At 40.2% G+C, this 17,272-nt stretch overlaps 1 protein-coding gene across 2 annotated transcripts in view; it reads left to right on the top strand.

The window, feature by feature from the left end:
* The window catches only part of KIF13B (kinesin family member 13B), a 165,862-nt gene that overhangs the window by 54,131 nt on the left and 94,459 nt on the right, over positions 1–17,272 (top strand). For both annotated transcript variants that reach the window (XM_026453976.1, XM_026453975.1), the window contains exons 9-12: positions 945–1,056; positions 9,448–9,660; positions 11,196–11,306; positions 16,103–16,237. In XM_026453976.1, the coding sequence (XP_026309761.1) occupies positions 945–1,056; positions 9,448–9,660; positions 11,196–11,306; positions 16,103–16,237 (571 nt within the window). The remainder of the gene's footprint in view (positions 1–944; positions 1,057–9,447; positions 9,661–11,195; positions 11,307–16,102; positions 16,238–17,272) is intronic.

The following is a 17,272-nucleotide window of genomic DNA, read 5'->3' as shown; positions in this document are numbered from 1 at the left end:
GTGTCAACCCAAACTCACTTTCAATATCCATGGCTGTTCCCTGTGGGGACACAGTCACCCTCCAGTTGAGAACCACTGGTTTTAGCTATAGAGAAGATCAAAGATAACTGGTCTCTCAGAGTGGAGCTGTTGAAACTTGACCTGTGTGTTGCTCTTTGGACAAACACATACTAACCACATTGAGCTTTTCCTTTACTAGACACTGTCGCGCTTGTCCAAGTCCAAGAAGCTAAGACTTTACCAAGTAATATTTTGTTCACCAGTTCCTTCATGTGGGCTCATTTTAGGTTTTGTTGAGATGCCTGATGGGGTCGAAGAGCACAGACTCAGTCAGGTCAGGGTTTCTCAGCAGTGGCCCTATTGCTGTTTTGGGTCAGGTAATTCTTTTCATGGGAGGGGTGATCCTGTGCTACGAATAATACGAAGTAATATTTTGTTTACCAGTTCCTTCATATGGGCTTCAAATTTTCTCCCTCAAGCAGAATCGTTAGCTCATTATGGGTAGGAAGCTTTTCTGTCCTTGTGGCTCCCAGAAGGACACATAGGAGTCATAAACCAAATGGAGATGATAGAACACCATCACCCAGATGCTGTCCTATTATTGAATCTCATATATACAATTTTTGCTTTGTACTATGGTTTAATTATTGTGTTTCTGGCTTCCTTTCTTAAAGATACGTGGTTTTGGTGTTATATTGACCCGAAGATTTATAGCTCACATTTTTATGTACTACAAAATATTGGGCTAAGCACTTTTATTGCTTATAGTAGTATTGGGGAAAATGGCTATTTCGAGTTGTGTGCTTTTGAACTGAGCAGCAAAATGCTGACAGGGTGCTGCTCACATATAGGTCAAGGGCATCTTGGTGTTCAATCTTTGTGCTAAAATGTGACATTTGATATATTTCATTTTTGTAATTATTTTGGTTTGTTGTACCATGCAGGTCCCTCACAACCCTCGGTCTAGTTATCTCAGCTCTTGCAGATCAGAGTGCTGGCAAAAACAAGAATAAATTTGTTCCATATCGTGACTCAGTTCTCACTTGGCTGCTCAAAGTAAGTTTGTTTTTTTCCTTCATGGCAAACTTTTGGTGGTTGGCAAGAAGGAAGAAAAAAAGAGTAGACTGTTAATCCCTTCCAGGTATCATTTCCTCCATCGGTGTGCAAATGTATAATTATTAGGCTCTTATGGTAATGACATTTTTGATGGAATAAACATAGGTTTTTTTCCCTAGCAATTCACATTCCAGCTTACTAGAACCTGGATGCAGTGAGGTTGCTGGACGCACAAGGAATCACACGATTGCTTCTGGAGATTTGGGGGAGTGGAGAAAGGGCCTTCTGCTAATCTGACTGCTGTGTGAGTCATGGAGGAGGAGCCTCCGCTGGCCTCACACTCAGCTGGGCCACCCTGGCCTACCACAGACTCCTTTTCTTGGGCTAACATTTTGGAGCTTGTTTTCTGTTTAACTTCAGGGCATTCAGACCTTGGTTTCTGTTTAGCTTTACTCATGATGGCTTTAATTTGCTTTTGGCTTCTTAAAGGTGTTGTTAGAGGCTGCAGAGTAGGGCACACAGTCATTCATTAATTGATTGATTCTGTATGAACAAGAGCAATGGAAGCGAGAAAGAAGAAAGTCAATGTGCAGTGGTAGGAGGAGAACGTAGCCTCCATTTTAAAACAGAGGAAAACAGAGGGCACTTCTTGCCCTCTGTGGCTCGTGAGGGAGATAAGATGTGCACACACAATATTAGAACCTGAATTTGTGATAGATCATGACAGAGATGGTGATAACATGTAATAGTTTGGTGAAAAAAGAGAGACTTATTTCCAGCTTCCTCCAGCCCTCCAGAGCCCCTTTAGTCTTCACAAGGTGGTGTGGTGAGTTGGATATTGGACTGGGAATTAGAGGATATAAGTTGCAGTGACAATTTAACCCATTTATAGGGGTGTCACCTGACTAAATCCTTTAATACTCTCTTTTTTTCTATTTTTAAAATGGAGAAATAATTTTATGTGCCCTGTTTAATTTTGTGATGCTCTATTTTCTTATTGATCAAGAATTTGTTGAACACCTGGCATGCGTTGCATTGGGGGTTGAAAGTACTAAGATGGGCCGGGCGCGGTGGCTCAAGCCTGTAATCCCAGCACTTTGGGAGGCCGAGACAGGCGGATCACGAGGTCAGGAGATCGAGACCATCCTGGCTAACACGGTGAAACCCCGTCTCTACTAAAAAAAAAATACAAAAAACTAGCTGGGCGAGGTGGTGGGCGCCTGTAGTCCCAGCTACTCGGGAGGCTGAGGCAGGAGAATGGCATAAACCCTGGAGGCGGAGCTTGCAGTGAGCTGAGATCCGGCCACTGCACTCCAGCCCAGGCGACAGAGCGAGACTCCGTCTCAAAAAAAAAAAAAAAAAAAAGAAAGTACTAAGATGAGTTCAACACAGGCCGCCCCAATAGCTTAGTAGAGGACGTAGTTACTGATTTAGTCCATAGCACGTTTAGAAAACAGCCTTTGTGAAATGAATTAGGGGTTTCTTCTGGTTTCTACCTCCTCTCCAGATTTACTAGCGTTCAACTTTTTAATTCAGAACTCCGCACACTGTTTGAATATGTTTTGTTAAAATAAAACATTCTTTATGTAAATGTCAGTGTGTTCTTTCTTAAATGTAATGCTAAAATTCAATAAATTGGCCACAGTAGAAAATCAGGTCCATTACTTCCTTTGGCCAAAATGCAGTACTGTTAGAAATTTAAACAAAAGTGTAAACAAATTTTGATAATTAAAACCACTTTTAAAGGTTTGTCATGCAACCTCACAAACATCAGATAGTAAGAGATAATTTTTAGAAACAAAATTAAAACACCTTGGCCTGCCGTAAAGACAATTCTAACCTTTAGTCTTTTAAAGTAGTAAATTATTATTCAGATTTTGTTATTTGAATCACTGATGTCAGCCTATATAACTAAACACCTCAGTGCTTTTAACCTAAAAAAAAAATTTACTTTTCCTTCCTGTCTCAAACAGCATAAGCACTTCTACTTCTGTAAGACTAACAGAAATGTTTTGTAGTTTTTTTTCCTGTAGAATAATTAGAAAAACAAGCAAACTGCAAAATTTAAGACTTTGGAGGATGAATATAATTATTCTTTTTCATAAAAGCCATTAAAATTAGTGAATAAACTTGCAGTTATATAGGATACTAAGTCTGGATACCTAATGGGGAGTATAAGGGCTATAGTTAATAACATTGTATCGTATACAAAAAAAAAATTTGCTATATTTTAGGTGTGCTTCTCACAAAAGGTAACCATGTAAGGTGATGGATGTGTTCATTTGTTTGTAGTAATCAATTATATTAGTATGTTTACATGTATCAAACATGCTTTACACCTTAAACATATGTATTAAAAAATTTTTTTTAATTGTTTCATTACCAAAGGATTTTTTTTTTTTTTTTTGAGACAGAGCCTTGCTCTGTTACCCAGGCCAGAGTGTGGTGGCACAATCTCAGCCCACTGCAACCTCCACCTCCTGGTTCAAGTGATTCTTCTGCTTCAGCCTCCTGAGTAGCTGGGATTATAGGTGCGCACTGCCACACCTGGCTGATTTTTTTTAATTTTAGTAGAGACAGGGTTTTGCCATGTTGACCAGGTTGGTCTTGAACTCCTGACCTCAAGTGATCCATGTACCTCAGCCTCCCAAAGTGCTGGGATTACAGGCATGAGCCACCGCAACTGGTCAGGAATTTTTTTTTTTTTAATATATAAGAAGTCTTTTTTTTTTTTTTTTTTTTTTTTTGAGACAGGGGGTCTCTGTTGTCCAGGCTAGAGTGCAGTTGTGCAGTCATAACTCACTACAGTCTGGAACTCCCGGACTCAAGTGATCCTCCCACATCAGCCTCCTTGAGTAGTTGGGACTACAGGTATGCACCACGATACGTAGCATTTTTTTTTTTTTCTAATTTTTAGTAGAGATGAGGTCTCACTGTGTTGCCCAGGCTGGTCTTGAACTCCTGGCCTTAAGCATCCTCCTGCCTTGGCCTCCCAGAGTGCCAGAATTACAGTTGTGAGTCACCATGCTTGTCCTCTAGAAGAAATCTTGATAAGATACTTCCGCAAACTTTCCACAGAAACATTTCCTGATCATATATTGTCCTTGTTTCAGTGTTGCTACTTGAGTCCATTTAAAACAACAAGTATCTTTTGTTGGTCCCACGTGGAGGCTAATGCCTGTAATCCCAACACTTTGGGAGGCCGAGGCAGGAGTTTCAGCTGAGGTCAGGAGTTCGAGACCAGCCTGACCAACATGGTGAAACCCTGCCTGTACTAAAAATACAAAAATTGGCTGGGTGTGGTGGTACATGCCTGTAATGCCAGCTACTTGGGAGGCTGAGGCAGGAGAATCGCTTGAACCCAAGAGGAGGAGGTTGCAGTGAGCCGATATCGCGCCACTGCACTCCAGCCTGGTGACAGAGTGAGACTCCCTCTCAAAAAAAAAAAAAAACACCAAAAAACAAGAACTATCTTTTGTTAATCGACACAGTGAAAATGGCATGGGTAATCACTGGGTGGCTTCACTGGGCTGGAGGCCAGGAGCACCTGTTGCAGGAGTGTCTGGTGCCATGCCAAGGGCTTCATGGACATCATCTCATTTCCTTCTTAGAAGGGAAAGGGTGGTGTTCCCAGTAGCCAGATGAGACAGAGGGTGCAGAACTAGTGAATGGCAGGATCGGGATTGGAATCAGCACTGACTTGACTGTGCAGCTATTTTTGCCAAGGCTGTGCTCATCTTATCAAAGGTTATTTTCATTAGAGGGATACTCACTTGATATTTACCAGTCTTTGATAGAAAATAATGAAAAAAGCTGTTCATAATACTTGAACTTGAAGAATGAAACCATAAACATTTTTTAAAAGGTCACTTAATCTGCTGTTCAGTTAACTTAGGTTATAATTGCAACTTTCATGTATTAAAAATAAGTCCCGTGTTTGCTGAATATTTGACATTATTTTTTTCCTTAAAAATGTATGTGATCTGGCTGGGCATGGGGCTCATGCCTGTAATCCCAGCACTTTGGAGGCTGAGGTGGACAGATCACCTGAGGCCAGGAGTTTGAGACCAGCCTGGCCAACATGGTGAAGTCCCCATCTCTACTAAAAATACAGAAATGAGCTGGGAGTGGTGGTGTGTACCTGTAATCCCAGCTACCTGGGAGGCTGAGGCAGGAGAATCACTTGAACCTAGGAGGTAGAGGTAGCAGTGAGCCAAGACCGTGCCACTGCACTCCAGCCTGGGCAACAGAGTGAGCCTCCATCTCAAAAAAAAAAAAAAAAGAAAAAAGAAAAAAATGTATATGATCTTTTTTAAACGTCATTTAGCCTTCACAGAAGATCGTAAATAGGGGCATTTTTTTGCAAAACATGTTCCAGAGCTTAAGCAGTTTTCCCAGAGCCCTCTCCAAGTTGGTGGAAATGCAGATCCTTTTCCTTTAAAGTGGGTTTCAGGTCCCTGTTGCTTTTTCCTTCTGAAATTCTTAGTCTGACTCATCCAGATCCTACTTTGACATGGGCATACTTCCTGTATTCTCCAACATAATTTCCATTAAACTTGTAAAACTGCACATCTTCTATAACATTTTCAGTTTCACAGGGTCTTTTTTTTTTTCTGCCTCGTATTTGCATTGTAATTGTGTTGTGCTCTTAATGTGTGTAACATCTGAGAATGAGAGAAGCTGTGGCTCCTCTTGTTGAGTTGGTCTGCGATGGATGTGAGTGCTCTTCTCCCAGGGAGGATGGAACAACCATTAAATGAGGGTTGTGCATTCGCTAAGTGGTCAGTGGAGAACTGTTTCATATTAAGATGATTTTTGGTCCTCTGAATAACCATCTAAATGTGGGCCTCTTAACATGAAGTAATTTCTGGTAATGAGTGCTCAGATAATAAGTACCTTTCTAATTCATCTCCTCTTTTCGTTCCTACTGCCACCTCCCTAATGAAGGCCACTTTCATCTGACGCTTGGATGACAATCATTTCCCTCGAGCTTTCTTAGTCCAGTCCTTTCTCCATGGTTAGGTTGCAACATCTTTTTAAATTAATACTCTTAACCCTCAGTCTCTTCAGTAACTTCCATAGGCTCTTAGGATAAAGTCCAAATTCTATTTTTTTTTTTTTTCTTTTTTATATAAACAGTCTCACTATGTTGGCCAGGCTGGTCTTGAACTTCTGGACTCAAGTGATCCTCCTACCTTGGCCTCCCACGGTGCTGGGATTACAGGCATGAGCCGCCGCACCCAGCCAGAGTCCAAATTCTTTAATGGCATGTGACTTACAAAGTCCTTCATGAGCTGACCACTTTTACTTTTTATTGTTCATCTTGTGCTTCTTGATGTTACAAATTCCAACTAAGTGATGAGTGTTGTCTTACCTCTAGGACTTTACTCTTGTTCCACTTGGAACACGCTTCCCTCTCCCATCTCTTCAGTCTCTCCTGCCTCCCCTCCCCTCTCCCTTTACCTGGGTAATGCTTCTCTATCTTTGAGTCTCAAGTGTCACTTTCTGTGAGAGTCTTCCTTAACCATTCAAGATTTGGCTCTCTGCTGTTTGTTTTAGACCATATTGTATTTATCCCTATCATCTTAGTTCCTGTTATATAGTGTTTGCTTACCAGCATCCTCCCTAGATGGTGAACTCCAGGAAGAGTCGAATGAATGAATAATTTCAGCTCTGCTCTGAACCAGCTCTGTGACCTTTGAAAAGTCTGTCGTTTTCCTGGGTCTCACTTTCTCATCTGTAAAATGAAATAATTTGATTATATGTCTTCACAGAGTTCTTTCAGCTTTTAAAAATTCTGACTTCCAAAAGTAAATTCTGTCCTATGTCTGTTTAATTTGCAGTTGCCACTTTTGAAACAAACCTCGTCTGATTTGCCCAATTAAACAGTTAAAGAGTAAACAAGACACTTTCTACTTTTTCCTTGAATGAGTGCCAGTTCTTTTGTTGTGATTTCCTTTTTGCTGATGGCATGAGGTCATTTTTAACATAAGGGTATTGTTACTCCATGAACAAGGGCTTTTAAAATATCAAGCATTTGTTGTTTGCCAGGTTTCCTTTTCTCAGCATAAATTGGAGCACAATATACATACTCTTCTCCTTTAGTAGTTGTTGTTACAAATCCCCTTTCAACTGACAGCATTTGCTGTTCATGTGGGCTGACAGTGTGCTGTGGCTCTCAGAGGACAGCGCGATGCTGCTAGTGAACCAAACAGCAATGAGATTGAATTCCTGTGCTCTTGTTATATCACATTTGAATTTCATTCATGTGCATGGGACTCTTCATGAATTTTTTCTGAAAGTTGCCAAATCTGGAGCACCAGCTATGTGAGATTAGTGTCTAGAAGTGAAGAGCGAAGCAAACAGTCATGGCTTTTACCTCCTAAAGTCCAAATTAGTTATAGTTCTTTCTGTGTCATGCATTAAATTATATTTTCTTCAACAATATAATTACGTTTTCTGTGGAAAACCAAACTTTCACTGTATATGAATAAGGGACATACTGTCTGTGGTTATATTGACCTTTTAGTAACACTTTAGGAATCATTTTGTTTCTGAAACTAGGGTAAGATAATTTGGAAAGATATCAGGTCACCTTATTTAATCTTCAGACCTGAATTTTCCCTTTGTTACCAAATGTGTATTGTGGGCAGTGGAAATCATGTTGGACTTGAAGGCAGAATCTTAACTGGGCTAGGATATTGTTCAACTTACCAGTTCTAGATTTTTAGGCAGAGTGCAAGATTTAACCTCCATTGTCCAAACGGACCTGTTTTCTCACCAATAAAACCAGGCTCTGTGATAAATTGAATTCACAAAAGGTGGAGGCTTAAGTAAAATAAAGTGCGTGCCCAAAGACTAGGGAAATCACTGATTGTTCCAACACATTTTAGTTGTAATAAGATTGGCAAAGTCTTGTATCTTCAAAAGCAGTTTTCCATAGGTTAATGCTGCCCCAAAGGAGAGTTAGCTTTCTTATGCTCTAGTGAATTCCCCATTACTGGCCCGTTGCAGTGTTCCCTCTAATCTTGAGAGTCTGTCATTCAGTGACATTCTGTTACCAAAAAGAGTATATTCAATCTTTTTGTTTGTTTGCTTTGATAATTTGTCTCAGCCTGGGTTGCTGTCCTAGTGTATGAGTAGTCACCTATTGCTTGTAACACATTACCCCCAGAATGGAACAGCTGGAAACAAGTCATTTATTGTCTCAGGGTTTCCATAGGTCAAGACTCTGGGTGTGTGCAGCTTAACAACCTGGCTCTAGCTGGGTTGTTTCACATGGATGTAATTAAAGTGTTGGGGATGGGGGTGCCATCATCATCTCAAGGCATGACCGGTGTGGGGAGGTGTCTGCTCACTTAGATGGTTGTCAGCAGGGTCCAGAAGATCTGCTTCCAAACGCATTCCTGTGGGCCTCACTTCACAGCAGCCCGTTTCCCCTCAAGTGAAAGAAAACACCCAAAACAGAAGCCACCATCTTCTTTGAATCTTCACATCTCCTTAGAAGTGACATGCCATCACTTTCATTCCTTGGAGACCAGTGAATAAGTCCTGGCCACACTCAAGGTGTGGGTACCAGGAGGTCACCTGCATGGGCAGCCTTGTCTGTGGTGCAGTACAGCATGGTGGGCTTGATGTCCCAAGTCTAGTTTTGTGCTTGAGTTATATCTCTCTATTTTTAATGTTCTCAATCAAGGGTCATTTTTTCATTCCGTTGGAAGCCAGTCAGTCCTAAAGCCATTTCATTGTACTTAGCAGTTTGAGTATCATGAAGACAGTATCTCTTCTCAGGACCTTTGTCCGAACAGTGGAAGTGTTTCTGTAGAACTTGTAACCTTAGTAGCTTTTGAAGTGCTTACATACTTTTGTAAGATTATAATTGTACCTTATGTTTTAAAAACTTTGCAAGGTGCTTGATAGCTTGTAACAGCACCTTTCTGAGCCATTATTAGGCTTCACAGAGACTCTCAGTGCAGCGAGTTGTAGAGGAGCTTGCTAAATAAGTATCATGCTTGTTCCTCTAAGGAAGATGTTGGAGGCATTTAAGGAGTCCTTTCTATTCTGAGTAGTCTGTGTTCTTGTGGTCTCATCTTGCCTATAAAATAGGGCAGATAGCTTAGAATTAATTTTTGTTAAACTGAGATAAAGGTAGGTTTCATGACATTTCCCTGTCCTTTATCAAAGGCTAAAACTCCCTCTTTTTAGTACAGTGGCTTGGCAGAGAAGACATAGCACAGGACCCAAGTCCGTACACCTGCATTTTAGCCCTGGCTCTGTCGTTGAACGTGTTTGACCCGGGGAAATTTGTTCACCATTTCTGATTTCAGGTTGCTCATATGATGTCTTCTTTCAACTTTAATATGCTACTCAACTTTCTTTTTTCTCCTGTAGGACAGTCTTGGGGGTAACAGCAAGACTGCCATGGTGGCTACTGTGAGTCCTGCAGCTGATAACTATGATGAAACCCTCTCAACTCTGCGGTATGCAGATAGAGCCAAGCACATTGTTAACCACGCTGTGGTGAACGAGGACCCTAATGCCCGAATTATCCGGGATCTCCGGGAAGAAGTTGAGAAACTCCGGGAGCAACTGACCAAAGCAGAGGTAGGAGGCACAACCGCGTGTGCCCTGTGAGTCCAGAAAGAGGAGTCAGCCTGGAGCTTGAATTTTCTTCCCCTGGGCTGTGAGGGATGAGTACTCTACTTTGTGAATCCAAAGAAGTTTTACAGATGTGAAAAAGATTGAACAGGAACAAATAAAGAGAATTGAGAAAATGTTTGTATTTCTATTCAGGCAGCAGACAAAAGAGAGGTAGAATAGGATAGGAGAGGAAGAGAGATGCTGGAGACTATGTGTATATAATTTTAATTTTTGTGCAGAAAATGATGGAGAGCAAGATTTTTGTTGAATCTCATTTGTTACCTGGTAGAAGTCAGAATGAAAATCTTGAGTCTTCTACACCTTCATAATCTAGCTTTTCCATGTTGTGGATTAATTATGTTTGTAGAAAATATTTTATAGTAGAAGTACCCATGTATTTAGTAGTATTCTATTACAGCTGTCTTCTGTGTATTCTGTAATGGATAGTGTTACATTAATAAATTTGAAAACCTGCCAACTTTGACCTGCAATCCCAAGTGTTCATCCTCTTGGGAAAGTGGAATAAAGTGTCAGATTCAAGATTCCTACTTTTTTTTTTTTTTTTTTGAGATGGAGTTTCACTCTTACTGCCCAGGCTGGAGTGCAGTGGTATGATCTCGGCTCACTGCAACCTCTGCCTCCTGGGTTCAAGTGATTCCCCTGCCTCAGCCTCCTGAGTAGCTGGGATTACAGGTGCATGCCACCACGCCCAGCTAATTTTGTAGTTTTAGTAGAGACGGGGTTTCTCCATGTTGGTCAGGCTGGTCTTGAACTCCTGACCTCAGGTGATCCTCCTGCCTCGGCCTCCCAAAGTGCTGGGATTACAGGAGTGAGCCACTGTGCCCGGCCAGGATTCCTGCTTTCATTAGCATTTCTCTTCCCACAGTTTCTCAGCACTATGGGACTCTTTCTGGAGTTTGCTTTCTTTCTCATACCTGTTTTCTGGGAATAAATCAGTAAGAGACATAGTCAAGATGATTATCTTGATCATATTTTTACCTTCAATTTTATCCTGTTTTTATAGGAATAATTTTACAGTCCGTGAAGACTGTTGTCTCCTTGGTATTAATAACACCATCCAGTCTGCAACATGTACACGTTAAGTCTGTATATATGTGGATTAATTCCTGAAGTCATCAGCAAGGGCTAGAATGAATCATGTGTCTAAGTCTAGATGTATAACCTATTGGGATTTTAAAAATAAACCCTTAGAAGCTTTACATTTTTGCATCCTTAAATGTAATTATATCTTCACAATAGAGTGGCAGAAAAGGAAAAAGCCTTCGTTTTGGGCATATTTTGGATAACTCGATCAGTTTGTGGTCCTCAGAACAATCGAGGTGCTGGAGGTCTGTCATTACATTTCAAGTAGATGTTGGACCTCAGCATGACATACAGCCAAGAGGAGGCAGATTGTTACTTTTGTCCTTTTAGAGTTGGCCACTTCTTTTTCCAGGGCATCATCTAGACATTTCATGAAGTAAACATTTTGCTTGTAGGCGATGAAATCTCCAGAGCTAAAGGACCGGCTGGAAGAATCTGAGAAGCTAATCCAGGAAATGACTGTGACCTGGGAGGAGAAATTAAGGAAAACGGAGGAGATTGCACAGGTTCGTGTTTCCTGACTGATGAAGCGCGTGAAACCTCATGGCAGTTTGCACAGTGGAACACATGGTGTTCCTGGTTCCTTTTTGATCTTCAGCTTGGTTGATGGCAAATCTAACACTATCATTAGGAATCTAGATCTAAGAGAATCTATACTTTGCAAAATTAATTTGAAGGATAAACAGGATATAATTGCACTTAATCATTGATGTAAGAAATAATTTTTTAGTATCAGTAATCTTTTAAAAAAAATTTAATGAAATAACTCCTTTGTAGCCCCTGGCTCTTAACACCCCATTCTATTAAGTGCTTTAGAGACCTAAGGAACTTGCTGAAATTACAAAATTACTCAATCCAGTGCATGTGGCCAAGAAAAAAAAAAAGTATATATATATTTTTGTAGATATTAGGCCATGAACTTCTTGGTTCCATGTGAAAACCCAGTGAAAGTAATATGAAATTCCTAAATCTGAGGTGACTGTCTCTCACCATTTTCTAGTAACAGTAATAGTTATGAAATCTTAGGGTGGTGGCCAGTGTGATGGCTCACACCTGTAATCAGCACTTTGGAAGGCTGAGACAAGTGGATCACCTCAGGTCGGGAGTTCGAGCCCAGCCTGGCTAAGATGTCGAAACGCTGTTTCTACTAAAAACACAAAAATTAGCTGGGCGTGGTGGCACACACCTGTAGTCCCAGCTACTTGGGAGGCTGAGGCACAAGAATCGCTTGAACCTGAGGGGCGGAGGTTGCAGTGAGCTGAGATCATGTCCCTGTACTCCATCCTGGGTGACAGAGCAAGACTCTGTCTGAATAACAAAAAACAAAAAAAACACAACAGAAACCTTAGGGCGGGAACATTAGTATTCGTCTAGGAAGATCTAGTTAAGTTTAGCATTGGGAGAAAAAGTCTGTCCACCTAATAATAGATTTACACTGTGGCTTTCCTGTTTCATGATTATCCAACTTCTGTTTTAGAAATATATATAGTAATGTGGAGCTCAGGACCCCATCTGACAGGCTTTTTGTGATCAGACGACTGTAATAGTAGCGATTGAATTCAGTCTTTTATTCTTTCACTTCTACTTACTGGCCCTAGTTTGTTCTTTTGTAGCTAAGAGAGGTCCCACCCAAACATAGGAACTGGTAATGACAGTAACAGCCAGCGTTTATTGGATCCACTTATGTATTGAGCCCTATGCTAAGCACTTTTAACTACAGTACTTGATGTAATCCTCTCAGTAGTCTTACAAGATAGGGACTGTTGCTACCCAAGTTGTTCATCTATATAAAGTCATCTCTCTGCCTCTTCCTCTTCCTTTTCTAAGTTAAAATTCCCTGTTGTTTTTAACTTGTATTAGAGAATATATAGAACTTGGTCCGTCTGTTTTCACTCAGTAGATTCCATCTTGAAATGTGCTGTCCAGAATCAATCTGTGTATCAGATATTGTAGGATGGTACTGTAGCATAAAGTGGGTGTTATATTAGCACAGACCGGGATTAAAATAGATTTTAAAAACATTTTTATTGCAGACATTTTCAAAGTAGATAAAAATTAGAAAAAAGTATACTAAATCTACAGGTACCCATCACCTGGTTTCATTAAAGATCAACATATGGCCAGTGTTGTTTTTGTGTCCCTGCATTGGCTTATCTTAAAGCATATCCCTCAAATTACAGAGAAGAGATCAGTATATAAACTATTTCTCATTACATATCTCCCTGTGTTTTTTATGAATTATAAGTCATTCTAATAATTATCCAATTTGGAAGCTACTTTGAGCCATTCTGAGTTGCTCCAACAGTAAACATTTGTAGTGATGACTCCTGCTGATAGAAAACAGGGCAAATCAAAGTGAGTCTGCATCGGGGAGCTTAGTGTTGGCACCTTTACTTTTCCTCTCTCAGGGGTCCCTTTTGGGGGCACTGCCTGATTTTATTCAGCAGCTCCTTCAATGCCTTACCCTCCAGAGCTCCCAGGCTGTAGTGCTGCTGAACGTTTTTCTTTTATCATTGAAAAATCCTGGTCTCTTGATCACTTACCTCTTCCTAATCCAAACTGACATCTTCCAAAATCTATTTCTGACAGTAGAGCCACAAAGTGTTAATATATCTTCTGGAAGATGACTTGAGACATGTCAGTTGATGTGGTCCATGGTCAGATAAATTTGGCAATTTCCAGGCAGACTGAATTCGATGAATTTCTTTTTTGAAGGACTTCTTACATCATTTTGGGGGCAATTGCAAGTTAGCTGGGCTCTCCATGGGTCCTCCGGGCTCTGTAACACCTTCCGATAGGGTGCTAGCCCTCGGATGGCCCTGCCACGGAATTCCCTGCAGCTTCTGCACCCTTTGACCCTACATCATCCAATACTTTACCATTGTTTAATTGTTATGTGTAATTTCAGTTGCTATTGAGTTTGTAAGGTTCTCAAGAAAAAAGACTATCTTTTAGTGTTGTACACTTAATAATATTTTTGCATAAAAACTCATGATGAGTATTTTCTAATTCCAGTGCCATATCTGCTATACCACATTGTCCCTTATTTTTATCTTTTATATTCCCATTAGAAGATATACACTTAAGTGAAATCAAAGCCTTGAGATAGATCAGGGGTTGACAGACAGTGCATGTGAATTAAACTGGATCCGCCACTTGCTTTTGTAAATTTTTTTGGAGTACAGCTGTGCTCATCTGTTTACGTATTATGTATGTTTTCAGCAGCAGAAATGAATAAGACAGAGAGCCCATGGCCCACAAAGACTAAATATTTGCTATCTGACATTTTATAGGAAAAGTTAACCAACTCCTGATATCAGAAGCAATATTTGATGATATCAGTAAACTATATTTTATCATATAGTACTTTGTTATGAGCTGATTCCTAGGTGTTACAAACATTCGTAATTTTTTAAGATGATTTTAAAACTTTAGTTTTTGGTGGGAAACACAATAACGAATTGACAGTTTTCCACCATTATGCCTCTTTTGGATTAGACAAAAGTTTTGTAGCGTTTTTACCAGTATAAAATCTCAAATGACAGAAACATGCACGGGGAAGTAGCGTAAAACAGTAATAACTAGGATAACTTAGAGAAAGGTATAGTTACTTTCTTCATCTTATGGACATGACTCTTTATCAAGGAGAATCACTTCTTGGAAATGAGTGCAGAAAACGCTGATGGTTAGTGTTAAATGATTCAAAACTTCTGAAAGAAGCCTGTAGTCCTTTTTGTTAGAACTTGATTTAAAGACTTGATTTGAAGACCCAGGACCAAAATACACATTTCAATTTTGTGGTAGTATACTTCTAGGTAGGATATATTGGCTGAGTTGCAGTGATTGTATAAATTATAATGGCATGTCTAGAAATAGCAAAATTGTGAAGCTTTATTTTAATTATGCTGCAAACTTACTGTGTGGCTCTAGTTAAGTGACTTAGTCCGTCTTGCCTTTCCCCAGAATCAGAGATCTTGGGTGATTGACTCATTGCTACTTGCTGTTTACCCATAGTCCAAGATACCCTCTCCAGCTCCGACTGTACCCTAACCACAGAGCATCTGGTTGTGAGATCCATGCCTATACCCTTATGATGTACAGATGTTCATATATTTTTTGTATGAGTTCAGAGGCAGGCACAAAAAAGGAAAGGCCCGTATTATGAAAATAGTGCTTGAATGCATATGCAAGTTTGTTTGGTTTTGGATAAATTCACCACACTGATGTTTTGAGTGCTCGCCATGTGTCCTTCACTGCTAAGTGCTGGGAACACAACAGTATATAAGGTAGGATCCGTGCCCACACAGCACACAGTCCCGTGTGAGAGAAATGGCCTGATAAACAGTTACGAAGTGGAACATGTCTGCTCCAGATAGAAGAAAGAGGTATAAAATCTTTTCAGCTAACGAGAACAAAGAGAACTTTTTTTGTTTGTTTTTTTTTTTTGTTTTGTTTTTTTGAGTCGGAGTCTCTCTTTGTCACCCAGGCTGGAGTGCAGTGGTGTGATCTCGGCTCACCACAACCTCCACCTCCCGGGTTCACGTGATTCTCCTGCCTCACCCTCCTGAGTAGCTGGGATTACAGGCACCTGCCACCATGCCTGGCTAATTTTTATATTTTTGGTAGAGATGGGGTTTCACTATGTTGGCCAGGCTGGTCTTGAACTCCTGACCTCAAGTGATCTGCCTGCCTTGGCCTCCCACAGTGCTGGGATGATAGGCGTGAGCCACCACGCCCAGCTCAGAGAACATTCTTAGCATTTTCAAGGACCTGGAACTTGTTTCATGCAGTTTCATGCCGGGTTTGACAGAAGTTAGAAGACATGAAACCAGAGGGGAAGCAGGCCAGATTGAAGGGCCTTGTGAACTTTACTGAGGGAGTTTGGCCTTTATCCTGATTGGGAGGTCGCTGAAGATGTCAAGCAGAAGAGTGTATTGATCCTCCTTTGCTTTTAAGAAGGATCATAGCTGAGGAAAGTGCACACACCTTTGCTCGTATATTCAGAGTTAAATGAGATGAATTCAAGATTTTAGATATTTTCAAGAATGAAAACTGAGAATTCACTAGTACAATTAGTTACTATATGTAATGGACTTTATTTTTCAAAATAAAATTAGAATTAACTCAAGAATTATATAGTATGGAAAGAAGAGAAAAATGCAATAAATCTATAATGCCATAGCCTAAGAGAATGTATTTGAATTACAACACTATTGAATAATTGTAACATTGTAATGTAAGCGCTTGGATATCTCACTGCCTCAATAGCTGTGGAATTAATACTTCTCTGATACATTTACAGGAACGACAGAAACAGCTTGAGAGTCTTGGAATATCTCTTCAGTCTTCGGGAATCAAAGTTGGGGATGATAAATGCTTCCTGGTGAATCTGAATGCTGACCCAGCTCTGAATGAGCTTCTGGTCTACTACTTAAAGGTGAAGTAATGTGCTTTGCTACTAGATTCTTGTCACAAAATAGGATAATATTTCACAGTACTTTAGTAAACTTGGGGAACCATGCTTACTCAAAAAACAGCAAGAAGTTACGGAACCATCTTGGGTTTCTGGGCACAGTTTTCTTTTTTAGTCCTTGATGCCATTCAACCTGACAGTATAAAAAAATGATACTCTGATATTATTTCCAACAAGTTAAATAGCCTTCCTACCATTATTTAGTGTGATTTGTATCAAGGAATTAAGTAGATAACTTTAAAAATGGATGACTTTGAAGACTAAATGATTCATTTAGTAAGTATACTAAAGCTTTTATGGTTTACGTGAAGTGCATTTTTCTGTGAGCAGTGTGTTAGCTCACAAGAAAAAAATGTATAAATAAAGTTCTTAGGACCGGTTGGTATGAAATTTGTGTTTCCAATAACTCTTAGAAAAAATTACAAATTTGGGTTATCAATCTGTTAAAAAAAAGAGAGAGAGTATAGGTTACTTAGAGACTGAGTGAGTCAGAGCATGGAACAGAAAAGATGTATCCACTGAAATCTGTAAATCATGGGATATATCAGTAAGATAAGAGACATCTTCAGAATAAGCCTGAACCCTGAGATGCCACACAGATTCGAGGAGCGTCCAGAATGGGCTGTGTCAAGCCCAGAGCACAAATTACTTATTGTATATGATGGACTGCACGACTCTAACACAGGGTTGGTAACAGTTTTTTTCCCCTCACATGTGTGGGTTTAATTAATGTGACCAGGAAAGTAAAGCTAACAAGCTGACTACCTGGGAAACAGCTCTAAGAGACACGTGATTTCATTTCAGAAAAGCTTGGAAAGATCCGGGGGCAGTGACTCTGTGTCATTTTGAGAAGGCCCGTTGTTAATAAATGTCTTATACGGTGTGTTGTTGTGCTGTGAGTTAGGCTGTGTCTTTGATGCATACCTTCATGTGTGCATGTCTCAGGTGTTATGGTTCAGTGGCAGCAAAGCTGGGGTAGGAGGGAGTGACCTGTCTCTC

The sequence above is a fragment of the Piliocolobus tephrosceles genome, chromosome 7 (assembly GCF_002776525.5).
Source record: "Piliocolobus tephrosceles isolate RC106 chromosome 7, ASM277652v3, whole genome shotgun sequence".
Taxonomy (NCBI): domain Eukaryota; kingdom Metazoa; phylum Chordata; class Mammalia; order Primates; family Cercopithecidae; genus Piliocolobus; species Piliocolobus tephrosceles.
This window is presented reverse-complemented; position numbering and strand designations above follow the sequence as displayed.